Source organism: Candoia aspera, chromosome 7 (assembly GCF_035149785.1).
Source record: "Candoia aspera isolate rCanAsp1 chromosome 7, rCanAsp1.hap2, whole genome shotgun sequence".
Classification (NCBI taxonomy): Eukaryota; Metazoa; Chordata; class Lepidosauria; order Squamata; family Boidae; genus Candoia; species Candoia aspera.
Window position 1 is genome coordinate 68,011,502 of NC_086159.1, and position 18,221 is coordinate 68,029,722.

At 40.6% G+C, this 18,221-nt stretch overlaps 1 protein-coding gene across 1 annotated transcript in view; it reads left to right on the forward strand.

Moving 5' to 3' along the window:
* LAMB1 (laminin subunit beta 1) overlaps positions 1 to 18,221 on the forward strand; it is a 59,891-nt gene that overhangs the window by 17,201 nt on the left and 24,469 nt on the right. The window contains exons 7-22 of the mRNA XM_063307987.1: positions 982 to 1,184; positions 1,690 to 1,810; positions 2,648 to 2,836; positions 4,468 to 4,647; positions 5,345 to 5,457; positions 6,878 to 6,957; positions 8,491 to 8,626; positions 10,311 to 10,469; positions 10,791 to 10,918; positions 11,078 to 11,198; positions 12,086 to 12,290; positions 13,139 to 13,282; positions 13,551 to 13,782; positions 15,157 to 15,320; positions 15,864 to 16,088; positions 17,431 to 17,648. Coding sequence (XP_063164057.1) covers positions 982 to 1,184; positions 1,690 to 1,810; positions 2,648 to 2,836; positions 4,468 to 4,647; positions 5,345 to 5,457; positions 6,878 to 6,957; positions 8,491 to 8,626; positions 10,311 to 10,469; positions 10,791 to 10,918; positions 11,078 to 11,198; positions 12,086 to 12,290; positions 13,139 to 13,282; positions 13,551 to 13,782; positions 15,157 to 15,320; positions 15,864 to 16,088; positions 17,431 to 17,648 — 2,618 coding nt within the window. The remainder of the gene's footprint in view (positions 1 to 981; positions 1,185 to 1,689; positions 1,811 to 2,647; positions 2,837 to 4,467; positions 4,648 to 5,344; positions 5,458 to 6,877; positions 6,958 to 8,490; positions 8,627 to 10,310; positions 10,470 to 10,790; positions 10,919 to 11,077; positions 11,199 to 12,085; positions 12,291 to 13,138; positions 13,283 to 13,550; positions 13,783 to 15,156; positions 15,321 to 15,863; positions 16,089 to 17,430; positions 17,649 to 18,221) is intronic.

Consider the following 18,221-nt stretch of genomic DNA (forward strand, 5'->3'; position numbering starts at 1 on the left):
CAATATTATTCAAGTCAGCAAAGATGGTATTTCTAGAGGGATTGGGAGTTTTTGTTTTTCATTTTTTTGGAGGCCAAACACAGGGAATTGTCCTCTCCATTGGTGTGTTAAACCTACGTGAAGGCAACACATATATCTCACACACACACACATACACACACACGCATCGGCAAGGGAGAGGGAGACCTCTCACTTCATCATGCTTGCCATCTTTTACATTATTATTATTATTATTATTTAGATACACAGGTAGTCCTCACTTAACGACCACAATTGGAACCAGAATTTTGGTCGCTAAGCAATGTAGTCATTAAGCGAATTCAACCCAATTTTATGACCATTTTTGCAGTGGCTGTTAAGTGAATCACCATGGCCATTAAGCGAACCATGTGATTGTTAAGCGAATCACACGGTTCCCCATTGATTTTGCTTGCCAGAAGCCAGCTGTGAAGGTCAAAAATGGTGATCATGTGACCACAGGACGCTGCGACAGTTGTAAATCCAAACCAGTTGCTAAGTGCCCAAATCGCAATCATGTAACTGCAGGGACACTGCAATGGTCATAAGTGCGAAGACTGGCTGTAAGTTGGATTTAGTGCTCTCATAAGTCTGAACTGTTGCTAAACGAATGTTTGTTGAGCGAGGACTGCCTGTATATATACACGTGCATATTTTAATTTTTGACTGAAAAAATGTAGAAAATCACAATTCTGTTTTCTGTTGTTTGCCATCACAACATAGCACCATTTTGAGGTTCTTAAGGTGGCAAAATAGGAGTTCATTGCCTCATAGAATCTTAAGACTGTGAACCGCCTATCGTTAAGTAGTTGAAGATCTGTAAGCATGCGGAAGAGGGGTAGGAACCTGGGCTTCACCTTAGGCCAGTCAGTTATTGCGATTGTCATGGCTGTCCGTGTAGCTTTCTTGGAAAAATTAATGTATGCAAGTTGTCCCCCCCCCCCTTTTTTTTTGTCTTTTTAGATATGTTAAAGATTACAAATTTAAGAATCAGATTTGCCAAACTGCACACCCTGGGAGACAACCTTCTTGATTCAAGAATGGAAATCCGGGAAAAATATTACTATGCTGTTTATGACATGGTGGTCCGTGGGAACTGCTTTTGTTATGGGCACGCCAGTGAATGTGCGCCAGTGCATGGATACGATGAGGAGGTGGAAGGAATGGTAAATGTCTGCGTTGCTTTCCGGACGTCATTTCATTGTGGTTCTGCCCCTGAGGTTGAAAGGCGTTGCCCTTGATTGACAAGAGAAAAAATGAAATCTGTTTATTGTAATTTATTAGAAAACTTTATTTACAGTTGAGGACCAGCTACCAGTGTATGTTACACAGAGCAAGAAGGCACGGTTGAAGGATGAACAGAGTGATACAATGCAAAGGCAATGCAGTTGAATCAATTGATCTTATCCCTGGTGTAGCTTAAACACATACACACATGCATTATGTCAGTGTTTCTCAACCTTGGCAACTTTAAGATGTGTGGACAGCCATGCTAGCTGGGGAATTCTGGGAGCTGAAGTCCACACATCTTAAAGTTGCTGAGCTCAGGAAAACTGACACAGGTGAATGCTTTGCTTGTGTTCCTTGTCTGCAAAGGGGAGGAAATTGCTTGTCTTTCTAAACACGTTCAAATGCTGTGAACTTGGACTCTGCTGTCTCTTTTTGAAAAAGGTCCATGGCCATTGCATGTGTCGACACAACACCAAAGGTTTAAACTGTGAACAGTGTTTGGATTTTTACCATGATTTGCCATGGCGTCCCGCAGAAGGTCGCAACAGCAACGCCTGCAAAAGTAAGCCTATGTTAAGCGCGGCTTGAGAGGTCTACAGCACTGAAGCCTGATCTTGGCTGGAGGCAAAGGGTATGAGTGTCCGTCCTTTTACGAATAGCCCAAGGGATGCAAATTAATTTGGCTAAAAATGTTCTATTGTGAGCACTTTGTTTCTGAAGTACAGAAAATAGAAAGTGGAATTGCCAAACTTTGGCAAATCAAAGATTAGAAGTCAAAATTCCTGGAGGGCTGCTCATCGCTTTGCAAAACAGAACTTTGTCCTAATATTTGAGAAAAGGATCCTGTCTTTTCCCCTGCCCTGGTGTTGCCGTATAGGTGCTTTTTAATTTAAGACTGGTTTGTATTACAGATAGTCCTCAACTTACAACCATTCATTCAGTGTAACCATTCAAAGTTACACTGAAAAAAGTGACTTATGACCGGTCCTCGCACATAACAATCATTGCAGTGTCCCCGCATCATGGGATCAAAATTTGGGCACTTGGGAACCGGCATGTATTTACAACAGTTGTAGTGTCCCGGGGTCACGCTATTGTCATTTGTGACCTTCCTATCTAGCTTCTGACAAGCAAAATCAATGGGGGTGCTGGATTCACTTAATGACTACATGATTCGCTGAATGACCACATGATTCACTTAGTGACTATGGCAAAAAAGTTCATAAAATTGGGCATGTGATGCCTCACTTAATGACCGCATCACTTAGTGATTGAAGTTCCAGTCCCAGTTGTGGCCATAAGTCGAGGACTACCTGTCTCCATAAAGAGATTAGAGACTATCAGTCAATTGGGCTTTTTAATGCTAGGCTATCACTTGGATTTTTTCTTATTCTCTTAGAGTGCAATTGCAACGAACATTCTGCACAATGCCATTTTGATATGGCTGTTTATATAGCAACTGGAAATAGCAGCGGTGGAGTGTGTGATGATTGTCAACATAACACTGTGGGGCATAATTGTGAGCAGTGCAAGCCCTTCTACTTCCAACATCCAGAGAGAGATATCCGCGATCCCAACATCTGTGAACGTAAGTGCGTCATCTTTTCCTCGAGAAATGGTTTGCTAACTCTTACCAATCACAATAGTCTATCTCTGGTCAGGCCAGAGCTAACATGTGTTAGCTTAAAATCTACAGATGGAACATCGTATAGAATTATTCCATGTTCAGAAACAGAATATATTTATTCTCCATATTCACTGCACTGCAATTCCCATAATTTCCAGCATAGCCTTTGGCTGTATACACACATGTATTTATACAACTTTGATTTCCTTATTTTTACCTTAAAAATTATCCCAATGCAATCTCTATACAGATTAGTTCTACAATCCAGTAGTGCACGCTCACTGTGGTCAGTTATCAAGATGGATAACAGTCTTTCAACTAATAAATTTAGGCCTAATTATGAAAAAGGTATAATGGGGAAAAAATCATAGAACCAGAATTGTGGAGTTAAAAGGGGCCACAAGGGTCATCAAGTCCAGCCTTCTGCAGTGTGGAGGACAACCAGCTGAACCAACCTCAAAAGTGGACCTTCAACCTCTCCTTAAAACCTTCTGAGGCAGAGAACTCACAGCCTCTGCTTACATTAATCTTCACCTGGCATCAGCAGCTAGCTAATGGCAAGACCAGCTCAGCCTACAGAGAAAGGATATTCCTCAACTCAAGTACCACTATTAAAGCAGTCAATACTTCTGTGGCTGCAGTTTCTGAACCATAGTCAAGAGTACCCTACATATGGTACATTGAATAGTCAAACTGGGTGGAAAGACAAAACTGTGACAAGGGAGAATCAGGCATTGCAACCTGTTTCATCAGAAAGACTGAAATTGTCCATCTGCTCCTTTAGAAGAAATGTAACTTCACCTGAGTAACATCACTTTAATACCTAAAGTCAGGGACCATGAACCCAGAGTTCCTTCTTGTTAGGATTCCATTATTTTCCTTAGCCAACTCATTACAGGTAGCCTTTGCTTAACAGCCATTCATTTAGTGATGGTTCGGAATTACAACTGTGCTGGAAAAACAGACTTATGACTGGTCCTCACACAACCATTGCAGCATCCCCGCAATCACATGATTACAATTTGGGCACATGGCATCCGGTTTGCATTTATGACTATTGCAGCGTCCCATGGTCACGTGATCACCATTTTCTACCTTTTGGGCCGTTTTCTGGCAAGCAAAATCAGTGGGGAACCACGTGATTCACTTAATGACCATGTGGTTTGCTTAATGCCTGCGGTGATTGGTTTAACAGCCACCGCAAAAAAGGTCATGAAATCAGGTGAGATTGGGTTAATGACCGCTTAGCTTAGCAACCAAAATTCCGGTCTCAATTGTGGTCATTAAGCGAGGACTACCTGTATTGCCTGCAATCATTGAACAAACGCTGGCCCACTTCACCTGATTCTGATGGGAAAGAAGAAATATCAGTGTTGTGAGAATGTTGATATCTGAGTCTCCACCAGTGGCAGGAGAGATATGCTATCAAAATGTTTCAAGTATTGGAAAAGGGCTGTTGTTTTGATGGTGGAGCCCAACACCTTTTGATTGTAAGAGATTCAGATTGCTGAGCAATGCAAGTAATGATTTATTTGGCTATATGTGTTTGTATAGCTATGTTGATGCATTAGAAAATGTGTTCCTTCATTTAGCATGTAACTGCGACCCTGTGGGCTCCCAGAATGGTGGAATCTGTGATCGTTACACAGACTACTCTGCTGGCCTCATTGCTGGACAGTGCCGTTGTAAATTATTTGTCGAAGGGGAACGTTGTGATTTCTGCAAAGAAGGCTTTTATGGATTAAGCTCAGACAATCCTCTTGGCTGTCAGTGTAAGTATAACATTGTTACGTTGACATTTGGCAAACCCTTCAAATATGAATTCTATTGATTAGGGGCCTATGAATCATTCTTTCTAAAAGCCTGGAGTCCCTACCATGACGCCATTTAATTTTACTGATATAAAGAGACAAACTCAAATTGGATTGTGTAGTTTGAAAGATGGTTAAGATAGGATGTGTTTCTTTCCTAAATATGCAGTTGTGCATATTTCAGAGTGAAGTTGTTCAGTTCATTTGTTTCTGAAGCAGTGATACCTCTAATTCTAATATGTGCATGTGCAAATGCCTATATTTAGTTGTAATGAACTTTCCAGTGTATCATTTAGTTGTTCAACCACATATATTTCTGATTGTCAGACTAGTATAGTTTAGATGCACTTTGGATGTACTTCTGTTTTTGATGCTTTTATTTAAGCTTGTATAGATTTCACTGATTGCTCATTACTACTGGTTGTAATTTTTGTTGTATTGTTTATTGCAACGTTGACCTGCAGTTAAATACACATAAGCAAAAATAAGCCAAACCAAGGAACTGGAACCACAAAGGGAAGGAGGGGAAGCAATTTGTCATTAAGTCGCCAGCAAAAAATGAGCGATCGTGTTGAGATAAATATTTGCTGCAAGTGCTGTACAAACAATAATCAAAACACATTAATCCTGATTTATTTACTTGCTCTTCCTAATACAGCTTGTGCATGCAATCCTTTGGGCGCACATCCCGGAGGGAATCCTTGTGACTCTGAGACAGGAAACTGCTACTGTAAACGTCTTGTTACTGGAAGGCACTGTGATCAATGTCTGGTAAGTTGTCTTGCTTATAATAGCATTTAGGTCAAAAGAAGGAAAAGAAAGAAGCCTTCTAGCAACATCTGATTAACTTTATTTCAAAGGTCCAAATAGTTAGTCTTCATGGTATGCCACAGAAGTTGCATAGAGTGAATACTATCTTCCAGATGGGGACTACAGTTCCCAGAATTCCCAGCCAGGGTGGCCTTTGGGTATGTAGCTTGGAAATTCTTGTAGTGGTAGTCATATCACCTTCTAGCTTGTAGAAAGCAGCTCTTAAAGTTGACTGTCTTACCCAAAGATATCCAAGTCATATCACAGGAGAGCCACCTTTTCTCCGCACCTTTTTCTAGTTGTGCAGATAATACTGATTAGGGATGGGGTCATTTTCTCTGCTCTGCCCCTTTCTCACATTGACTCGGCTCTCCCTGGTTATTATTCCTTTATTTTTTTAATTAATTACAGTTTTATCCCACTCTTTTTTCAAAGAGCTTAAGGTAACATACATGATTCTCTCCCCACGGCCTTTTATCTTCACAACTCTCTTATCTATTAGGTTAGAATAAGAAAAAGCAAATGGCTCAAAGTCATCCAGTAAGATTTCTGGATGACCAGGAATTTTAATCTGGCTTTTGTTAGGCCTAACCTCAATATTTTATCTGGATAATCCCTGCATAAAGAAAATATCAATTCTTCTTTTTTCCCCATGTAAATTATCAGTATCCTAAAAGGTTCATAGGACATCATTTTTCTATTTCCTGTTTTATCTTTTGAGTGGGTTGTAACTTGTGCATTAATACAAGTGGTCCTCACTTAGCAACCATTTGTTCAGTGACTGAACTTACAATGGTGCTGAAAGAGTGGTAGTTATGACCAATCCTTGTACTTATGTCTGTCACAGTGTCCCCACGGTCACGTGATTGTGATCTGGGTGCTTGGCTCCTGGCTTGGAATTACATCACAGCATCCCACAGTCACAATTGCCATTTGTGACCTTCTTTGCTGGCTTCCTCCAAGCAAAGACAATGGGAAAGCCAGCAAGAGGTTACAACCACATGATATCATGCTTAACAACAGCACAGGAGTTGCTTAATGCCAGCAACCGGAAGTGCCAGAACTGCTGTCGCTATGCAGCATGGTCACATGACATTGCACTTTATGACTGTGTCACTTAGCAATGGGAATTCCAGTCCCAATTACTGTTGTTAAGTGAGGACTACCTGTATTGATAGAACCAAGGAAGGACAGCAGTTGTAGAGGAAAGTGATTGTTTTTCATGCCTGAGAATAATAAAAGCAAACCAAAGAGTGATGGCTTTGCCGTTAGTACTCAACATTTGCCTTGGCCAATTCAGCCTTTTTGTACTGCCTCTGATGCCTGCTTGTGACTCAAAGCATGTTGTTGCACCAGTAATGTCCTGAATTGTCCCTTGCAGCCTGAACACTGGGGGCTGAGCAATGATATGGATGGGTGTCGACCGTGTGATTGTGATCAAGGAGGTTCACTCAGCAATAAGTAAGTTGAATTCCTGCTGTCGTACCTATGAGCTTTTTAAATGCATCTTTTTAAGTGGTTATAGTTCAGAAGCAAACAACATTCTAGACTTTTCCAGAATGTTCTATTCCTGGATTGATAAATTTTGCAAATCTCCAAATTAAAGACAGGATGTAAGAGAAAAGGAAAAGAAATCTAACTAAATCTAGTTGATACCAACACATTCACTACACTTCTCCAAACCTTGCAAATTATCTTTGTTCTGTTATGTCCATCTACTGATTCATACGTTGCCTTTTATTATTTAAACTTCTCACCTCTTTGTTTTTGAGAATCTCAACTTCATCCAACCTTGACTTTCCTGGCCTTCCCCCTTCCTCTTGATCCATTCACTCTTCCTTCCTACATAAATTTGAATTTTAATTCCCATCATCTTCAGCCAGCATTTAGTATTTAGGTGTATCTGCTTTAGTTCTTTTACTAATTGGCTCAGCTTCTTTATTTATACTTAATAATAATAATTTATTAAATTTATATGCTGCCCGGCTCCCAGCGACTCTGGGAGGTTGGGATAACCATTACACAATCCAGTAACTTCAGCAAAACTCTTCGCTGCATTTTTAGATTCACTGTCCCACCTCTCTGAGGAAATTAAGATGTAACACATTTGACCCAGCTCATATTTTTATTCTGATCATTTTTCATGAGTTGTTTCCCACGCAGGCAGTAGCTATTCTCAATAGTCCTATTAAAGTTATTTGGTGGAACCACGAAGCTGCCTAACCTTTGAATATTCTGAGGCATTGATTGCAAAAACATCTGTAATGGGTGTCATTTGCTAAAAGAACTTGACCTAAACTGCATTCCCATTTCCTTTTCTGCACTTCTGAGAAAATGACCTCATTCATCCGGACATTTCAGATTAAAAACTTCAGCAGTCCAGATGCCTGTTTTTACAACCTTACTTTCTAGTTAGGCAACAACTGTCTGAAAGGATGAATGTTCCTAACAGAAATTCCTTCCCATATAAGCCGTGGTGGCTTCAGACAGCACCTGAGGTGCACAGCTGCACTGAACAGCTAAGTTGTGGATTTGAATGAAGGAAAACAACCATAACAAAAGATGGAGTCATTGTGCCAAGTAAAGGAAGCATCTGAAGTTTGACAAAATCAATCTGGGATGGATACAGTAATTTCGCAAGAAGGGAGAATGTTTCTCAATGCTTCCATGGGATATTTTTCACCCCAGGGCTTTGAATTGGATGGTATGCAAGTCACTTATTGATCTGAACCTAAGCATCTGTATTGGGAGGTCTGCCTACAAAGCAACAGCTAAATGCATGATTCATGATGGTGATGCAGCCACGTTGGCTGATAGATTGGTGAAACTTGTTGTAAACCTTTCTTTAATTATGCAGAAATATCTATGATTGAGCTATAGACTCTTGTGGTTGCCTACTCTTAGATGTCTTTATTTTTTTTTAATGTACAATGGAAAGAGGCATAAAGAGGTATAAAATTTCCTGAAGATAAAGAATTTCATTCTGTTTTTCAGCTGCTCAAGTGAATCTGGTCAGTGCCAGTGCAGGCCTCATCTGATTGGCCGCCAGTGCCAGGAAGTAGAACCTGGATATTTTTTCATATCTTTGGATCATTATGTCTATGAAGCAGAGGATGCCCACTTTGGCCCTGTGAGTTTCAGCTTTAGCTAGCAATCGAAGTACTGTACATCAGAATCATTGCTACGAGTCCTTTTCATTCCAGTTTTCAGTTTTGTTTTTGCCCTGTTAGCCCCATCCCATCACAAATAAATAAGAATTATTTAAATGGCTGGCTTAGGAAGGATAGTACCCAAAAAATTAAAAGAAAATAAAACCAATGGTCCGGTAAAGAGTTGGTCCCTAAAATGTAATGGTGTCATGCAACAGTATTTATAGCCTATGAAGATAATGGTGAGATTCTATATGAAATTTAGGATATAATTTAAAAATTCCGAATGCCTGCATATAGATTTTTTTTACTTTGAATGGGTTATATCTGAGTTTGTAGAAATCAGTGCTAGACTGAAACACTGAAGTGTGTGGAGTTCACGTGCCTTCAGTTATTGTGTTCTCACACACAATTAGACAATCAGCTGCTTTTATAATCTTACTAGACAACCCATGACCTGTTGGGTCATCATTTCAGAGATATTTCCTTACCTAAACAGAGAAACAGAATGATCAAAGGCAAAAAAGCAGTGGGAGCGGGAGCAACTTCAAGTCCCAGCTTGCTGCCGGCTTCCCCATTGACTTTGCTTGTGGGAAGCTGGCAGAGAGCATCAGAAATCTTCCTCCCTCCCTCCCTCCCTTCCCAGATTCCTCAGTGTCTTCAACATTCTAATGTACCTCCTTCACTGGAAAAGTTCTTAAAAATTTGGGGAGACATTCCAAGATGTATCTGCCTTGAAAGTAGCCAGTGTTAAACTGTATAGCCCAGTCAAACATCAGGAGTTGACCACAGGAAATGTTTTATGACATTTTGTATTATGTCATAAAATGTTTTATAAAATTTGCCAAATTTCTATGCCACAGGAGTCATGTACATTTATATGTGGTCTTCATCATTCCAGGAACATTTGATCCCTCTTATTTCTTCTATTTCTGATCAGTATGTTGATTTAGAAGCATTTTTGATGTTTTGGCCCACTTTGCAGTAAAGTTATAGGTACAGTATTATTTCATTTCAAATCTCCCCTGAAATAGTTTGTCTAAGTGTAAAAAAACATACAAAGACCATTTGTCAACTAATAGAAATAAACAATGCATGCGTGTGAACTGAATCTGTCCTTAGTCACCATTTGTAGGTATCTATCAGTAAGGGTGTGAATGTGACATCTGGGATTAAAAGTCCCAACACATCTGGAGAAGGCTGCTGGAATACCATCCTGTCATGAGTAAGGATGGCGAGCAGGGGGCTCCCATCCAGGCTGTAAAGCGCATGCGTAGTACTGAGGAATTAGGTAGCCATTCAAAGAGACACAGATTGGGCCCGCCTTAGCCTTTGGGGTTTATATGTCTGGGTTTTTCCCACGCTTCTTCAGTTTGTTAGGATTTTCTGTTATGTAGCGGTAATAAAACACTAGAGACCTATTCCTTGTCTCAGCGTGGTTCCTGGCTGTTAGGACATCAATCCTAACAAACTCCTACTCCCATCGAAAGAGGGAGGAACAAAGAATTTAAAGGGGAGACATTTGGAAATGTCTTCAGAAAACCAAGAAATTCTGCTCGCCATCCTTACTCATGACGCATCCTCATAGTACTTCTTTGTCTACATTTCTTTGGAACATGCATGCGTCATCTTAAAATAGCAGACTAATTTGCTTCTCTTCTGTAGGGTGTGAGTTTAGTTGAGCGCCTGTATTCTCAAGATCGTATACCTTCATGGACTGGAATAGGGTTTGTGAGAGTTCCTGAAGGAGCGTATTTGGAATTCTATATCGACAATATTCCATTCTCTATGGAATATGATGTTCTGATTCGATACGAGCCACAGGTAAGTGGCTGCTTATAGCGTCATGCTGTTTCTGAATGAGGAATACTAATATTTTAAAGACGTTCAAGAGCTGCTGATCTAAACATCTGTGCACCTAGTGGTCTGAATAGATAAGTGCTTTTTATAGCAATGGCAAGTGGATGATGCATGTGGTGATTCTCACAGTTGTCCTGTGGCCTCCAGTTAACGCTTCTTCCAAAGCAAGGGTGCATAAGAATTCTTTATGGTTCAAATAGTCCTAATTCCTTCATTAGACAACATAGATTGATACCTACATGATGTATTTTGAGTTTCGAAATTAACGTGGATCATTTTTCCTAGTTACCAGATCACTGGGAGAAAGCTAGCATTCGTGTATTTCGCCCAGGCAGAATTCCTGCTAGTAGTAGATGTGGCAATACTGTTCCTGATGATGACAATCAAGAGGTATCATTATCTCCAGGTTCCAGGTGAGTCTCAAAGTAGAAGTATAAAACAAAGGAACAATAAAGAGAAAAGGCTCAGTGTCATCTAATTAACAGTCTCAAAAAAAATCCAGTGCTGTTTTATATATGCCTTGGGATCTCCCACATTATTTTTCCTTCATGGATGTCCTATTGCTAATGTAGGTATGCAGTCCTTCCGCACCCAATATGCTTTGAAAAGGGCCTGAATTACACTGTTCGGTTGGAGCTGCCACAGTATTCCTTAAACTCAGAGGTGGAAAATCCATACACGCTCATTGATTCAGTAAGTGGATGCTAATATCAGCTCTTTGGTTGTGACATAGCCAGTGAGGATGAGCTGCTGAAAGAGTTCCTATGAGCATAGCTTTTAGCCCAAATGGCCTGCCTAGAGAGGCATTTTAAAGACATGAATGAGATTTGAGGGGCCTTAAGTAACAGCCCCACCTTCTGATTGCTTCTATACACTCTAGAATTACTTGCCTCTTTTTTTAATGTGGAGGCCATGGCTTTCCCCACCATCATCTCAGCCTCACTGACTCTAGAAGCTGGAATCAAAGGATTATTTGGAAATGGAAGAGGCATGCAGCTGAACCAATGAGGATACTGAAATGCAAGTGGGTGGTCCTATTGTTAACTCCATTGCCTTCATTGGCTGGGTGCCCAAAAGGCAACACTTGACTGGTTCAGCTGCCTACTTCTTTTCTTTAGAGGACTACTGTATTTTTGGAAGGCCACTTTAGCAACCAAGTATACCATCCGGAAGCCCCTCTGAATAAATTCTCTAGTGAAGTGACTGTAGATACCTCCTTATGATATATGGGAAAATTGTTCTTGGTAATGGTTGATAATAGCCAAGGTTGGTCACCTGAGTGCCCCAAAGCAAGAGAGGAAGGAGAGAATGAGCTGTCTTACATTTAAATCACAAAGCTGTACTTGGAACATGAGTTCTGCTTTTCATTTTTTCGGTGATTCTTGCTGAAATCTACAGAAGGTTGCACATATCAGGGGGAACTTGGGAATTGGTTCTGCCAAGTGAGATGAGGTTGAGGAACTAAGCAAAGCCCCACCACATAGGGAGTGTTTCTTGTGGACTGTGACTTTGGAAGATAAAACATTTGGATTGCACATCTTAAAATATAGTAATACAGCTTGGTTAAAATCATTTCACAGCTTGTTCTCATGCCATATTGCAAGTCACTGGACTTATTCACAGTTGGAGGCAGAGGTGATGATGTGACAACTAACAGTGCCTGGGAAACATTTCAAAGATACCGCTGCCTGGAGAACAGCAGGAGCGTTGTTAAAACCCCCATGACTGATGTTTGCAGGAATATAATTTTTAGCATCTCAGCCCTGTTGCATGAAACAGCACTGGGTAAGTAGGTTTCACTGGTTTAGAACATGATTTGGAGAATGTTCAACAATCCCATAGATTGAATATTTATGTTGAGCACATAGAGAAAGGAATTAATATTGCAGTCTGCTAAAACTTGGGCACATTTGCAGTAAAACCCAAATAATCAACTGGTTTCAACTATAATGTGGAAAATAATCAACAACATACAAGCAGACCTCCAATACATTGGGAATTTTTCTCCCTCATCTTTCCCTTCTAGTTCCTTATGTAGTCCAGACCTACTCTGGAGTTACTCCAAACCTTTGGAGCAGATATGAGAAATCTGTAAAAGGATAGGTGAATCCAAATCATCAAAAATATTCATTCAACTGGCAAACAGACACAATTGAACATAAGTACGTACATATTGTTGCTTCATCCAAAATTAGTTGTTAGTTCCTCTAAATCAGTGTTTCTCAACCTCAGCAACTTTAAGAACTGTGGACTTAGCTCCCCCGTACTGGCTGGGGGAATTCTGTGAGTTGAAGTCCACACATCTTAAAATTGCTGAGGTCGAGAAACATTGCTCTAAACACAGACAGCATTTCCAATCATTAATATTTGTCTAAAAAAATGAAGACTGAGACTAAAGCTACCTAATGAATCAGTTTGCATCACTGATACTTACATATATCAATCATTTTAACAAGTTACTTGCCATTTCCTTGGCTGCTGTGTATTTTAATGTTTGTATTTATGGTGTAATTGTTTTATTTTTACTTGATATTGTTCACCACCCAGAGTCACTTGTTGAGATGGGAGGCTATACAGAATGAATGAATGAATGAATTCCTCCAAATATCTTTTTTTCTTTTTCTTTTTTTCAGCTTGCCAGTGTGACCCACAAGGTTCACTGAGTTCAGTATGTGATCCCAATGGAGGCCATTGTCAATGTCGGCCAAATGTTGTTGGCAGAAGATGTGACAAATGTGCCCCTGGCACTTTTGGATTTGGACCCACTGGATGCAAATGTATGTTCTTTCTTTGTTCCAAAGGCCCTGTTGCTGCTCTATAATGTTACTTCGTAAGAAATAAGAAAAAATATCTTTTGGTTTCTCTCTTCTAGTACATCTGTAAGGATCCTCATGAACTAAGATAACTAAGATAAAAAGACTAATCTTTCTAATGTTGGTAATTAACTAGCTGGAGATTTAAAAATCCACAACTACGTGATTATGGGTGGTGTTGACTTTCCATTTCATCCAGATGTCTGTATGTTGTGTTTGTTTGTTTTTTTAGCCTGCGAATGTCATGTTCAAGCTTCCGTTAATGCCTTCTGCCATCCAGAGACTGGACAGTGCCATTGTTTCCATGGAGTATATGGTCGCCAGTGTGACAGATGCTTGCCTGGATATTGGGGTTTCCCAAGCTGTCAACCCTGCCAGTGCAACGGCCATGCAGATGAATGTGACCCATACAGTGGACAATGCTTGAGTTGCCGTGATCACACCTCAGGCCCCAACTGTGAAAGGTATTGCTTCTTTTTGGCATAAGGAGAACTTGGTTTTAAAAGGTGATGTGCATGCAAATGTTTAGATAAAATGCATTGCTTCTGCAACATAACATTTTAGCAAGAGTGATTGCCCTGTGTTCTGAAAGTTTAGTCTCAAATCTCTTCTTTGTGGTTTCTAAGATTCTTAGGAATGTAGAAGCAGAGCTTGCTGCAGCAGGGTTCACAAAGTGTACCAAACAAGGGTTCACAGTGTACCAAACAGGGTTTATGTTGTATTTTAATTGGTTTCACAGAAATGCAACTTTCTACAGCACTGTTCATCAACCTTAGCAACTTTAAGATGAGTGGACTTCAAAAATTCTGGGAGATTTAAGAAGTCCACACATCTTAAAATTGCTAAGGTTGAGAAATGCTGTTCTAGAGATACACATTTGCCTGTGAATTAAAGCAGATTCATATGACAAGTGAAATGTCAGGTGGGAAATGTCATTTGGTATGGATCTGTCTGCTGACATAAAAAAAAACTTTGACCTATGAAGTCCTTCATGGCTTGGCGCCTGGTTATCTATGGGACTGCCTCCTCCAACTGGATTTAGATCATGTAGGGGGGGGCTCCTTGATGTCCCACATTTCTGGGATGTCAGAGGAGCCAGATCTAGAAGGTGCTGCTTCTTTGAAGCAGCCCCAGTGCTATGGAATGTGCTTCCCCTGGTAGCTTTTAGGAGGTTATTAAAAACAGAGCTTTTTCAAAGCACCTTTCAGGAACATCCCTGGCACCTCTTTTTGTTTTGACACTGTAACTGCCAAAAGTTGTGGAGATTGCAGTGAGATAAAAATCCAATACAGGTAGTCTCGACTTAACGACCATTCATTTAACGGTGGTCCAAAGTTACAATGGCCTCAGAATGGGTGCTTTGCGAAACGTCACGTCACATGATCACATTTTGAGCACTTGGCAACCGGCTCACATTTATGACTTGGTTGCAGCGTCCTGTGGTCACGTGATCACATTTTGTGATTATTTTTTCTTTTCTTTTCTTTTCTTTTTTGCTGTTTTCCAGCTAATCCAGCCCATTGGGGAAGCTGGATTTGCTTAATGACTGTGATGATTTGCTTAACGACTGTAAAAATGGTCACAAAATTGGGTCTGGTCACATGGTGACTTGACATGATTTCAACGACTTACAGTGGAAATTCTGGTCCCCATTGTGGTTGTTAAGTCAAGGACTACCTGTAAACAAACAAACAGGGTTTTTTAAAAGCCCAGTGAAAACAACTTTAGGCTATGTTCTTTACACTGTACTTAGAGAACAATGTTAACTTCATAACAAGCCTATTTTCAGTGGATCGGTATGTATAATATGTATGATAAACCTTGTACTATAAAATTAGGTGCCTTGCTGGTTATTATGGAGATCCAGTCCTGGGATCAGGAGATCACTGTCGTCCATGCCCTTGCCCCGATGGACCAGAAAGTGGGCGCCAGTTTGCCAGTGGCTGTTATCAAGATCGGATTACGTTGCAAGTGGTGTGTGTTTGTGAGAAAGGATATAAAGGTAAACTGGGTTGGGAAATAATCTAATTAATGCCCTAGAATAGCATTGGTTGTCTGCAACTGTTTGGATGTTGCTGCCAGACATCTGGCATCTTTTTGGACCTGGTGCAGCTTTCTCAGTTATGGCCCCACCTGAATAAACCTCAGATCCAGCAGGATCATTACATCTTACGGGATTTTCATGGTCCCCTTTGCAATCTTAAGAAATGTCATGCAAGATCAGCCAAATCTAGAATAGATTCAGGCCATTGAAAAAACAGTAAGAAAACCTACTACTATTTAACTTTAATTTGTTTGCCTGTAGACACAGCCTCACCAGCCTTCAATGTATAACATTTATTTATTTTTTGTGCAGCTCCCCCTTAGTTATCCATTCCTGTTAATAATTAATCCAATTCAGTGCCATTATATGAATGCTGATGCTTTACAAAGAGTTAAAGATGGGTCCTGTTTCTTAATGCACACAGAGGACTTTTTCTCCCATACTTTGGTTTCTGGCGTGATTTGCTGAAGCTTTTTCTTTCTTTGATTGCTGGTTGAACAGGAAGTAGATGTGATGAATGTGCTTCTCTCTTCTTTGGAAACCCTGAAGACGCTGGAGGGACTTGCCAGCCCTGCCAGTGTAACAACCACGTTGATTCCTCTGATCCAGAGGCTTGTAACAAAAAGACAGGATTGTGCCTCAAGTGTTTGTATCACACGCAAGGTGAACATTGCCAAGAGTGTAAACCCGGCTACTATGGATGGGCTCTTCAACAGGGTTGTAGAAGTAAGTGGACAGGGATCTCTGCTTTTGACTGTTACAGATGCCATGTGGCACTTAGTTATCTGCAAAGATACGGCTTCTGACTTGCAAGATCTACTCATTATTTTCTACAATCACAACACACCCAATTGGAGTTTTTTGCACAAAGACACACTGTACAAATTAAGGAAGTCTGAGCTAAAAAGTTTCTTCTCAGCTTTATTCCCTTCAAAAATCCAGATTGTACCCATTTCACTAATGTAATTTGGGAAGGATGAGGGAACAAAGTAATTTCCTCAGTGCTGTTGTTAACTGGAAATCAGAAATCCTTTTTAATCTACTGGGAATTTACCCATAGGTTGCACTCTGTCTTCTCTCCAATTCTAGGGTGGAGCAAATACTGGAAATTCCTATGTTGGAAAGATAAAGCTCTTGAAAGGTCAAAAGATGACTCTACTCCAGGATGAATAGGCTTTTGTGGGTTACAAGGCTCTCTTAATTTAACCCCAACCTCTAATTCTGCAGGATTAATCTTGAAAATGCAAAAGCAATGCGTTTTGAAATGGTTTTGCTTAATTTGGTAACTTTTGCACACCCTGAAAAGAAGCTTCGAGGAGTGGGAAGTCTTTCTTATTAACATCCATTGTTTCCCTTTATGAATGGAAGACATCCTACCTGATGACCTTCATACATCAGAGGGGAAACCTATTGTGTATAGGAACAATGGATTTCTTTAAAAATTCAGTGGGAAGGTGGGGGGTGAGAATACAAAAAACATCAATACCTTCAATGTGGCTAAGTCTTTATGCGTCTTACAGAGCAGTGTTTCTCGACCGTAGCAACTTAGCAAGGCTGGCTGGGGAATTCTGGGAGTTGAGGTCCACACATCTTAAATTGCCACGGTTGAGAAACACTGTTATAGAGAGATAACTTATCTGAACTTATATATACCAATCATACATTAATAAACCATAGCAGTCAAGGAATGGACGTTAGCAGAAAAAAGCCATGCGTGGGTATTGAAATCAGTCTTTTGTAACTTGGATTCCTCCGGTGTTTTTGAATTATAAATCTCATATATCTCTACTCAGAATGATTAATAGGATTTCATTATTGTATCAATTATTTCAGAACAGGCCACTGGAATAGAAGAAAAAAAGATTTAAATAATACTTGCTTGGATCTCATTAATCCACTTAATGCAAGTGTCACGGTATCCAACTGCTGGCAGGGAAATTGTCTGAAGTTAGGCTGTTAGGCTGCTGGCTTTGGAAACATTGCTCTAATACCTTCTCTTTTCCTGGCATGACTGCTTCTTCCCACAAGCACCCTGTAAGACGTTGTTTTTGCTGCTACTCCATTCCAGAATGTACCTGCAATTACCTGGGAACTGTCCGTCAGCGTTGCAGCAGCTCTGAAGACTGTGAGTGTGAGAAAGAAACGGGCCAGTGCCAGTGTCTTCCTAATGTGGTTGGACAGAATTGTGATCACTGTGCCCCAAACACGTGGCAACTGAGCAGTGGGACTGGGTGTGAACCGTGTGCCTGTAATCCTGAGCATTCCTTTGGCACATCTTGCAATGAGGTGAGAAGGCTTTATCAGAGCTAGATAATCGAGATCCAGGCAACTGAGATCTAAACTCATCCTCCAGGAAATAATAAATAATAATATTCCCTCCAGAAGAGACCCAGTTTGGTGTAGTGGTTAACGCACCAGGCTAGAAAGCAGGAGATGGTGAGTTCTAGTCCCTTAGGCGCAAAGCCAGCTGGGTGACCTTGGGCCAGTCACTCACTCTCAGTCCTAGGAAGAAGGCAATGGCAAACCACTTCTGAAAAACCTTGCCAAGAAAACTGCAGGGACTAGTCCAGGCAGTTGCCAGGAGTCAAGACTGACTTGAGGGTGCACACACATTCCCTCCAGAAGTGTCTGCAGAGGAAGTTTTGGAGAACAAATGATAAAAGCAGCGTTCCACGATTGTGATGCAAGCTCGGTCCCTCTTTTATGTGTGTCATGACGTCACACGTGTGTTTGAAAGAGATGGAGCTTGCATCGCATTGGGGCAAGGCAGCCTTTGTTACTTTGACAAAAGCCTCCAATTCTGTGGTCACCTTTGCTCTACTTCATCTTTTGTGGGGGGGTTTGGTAAGCCAGCTGTTT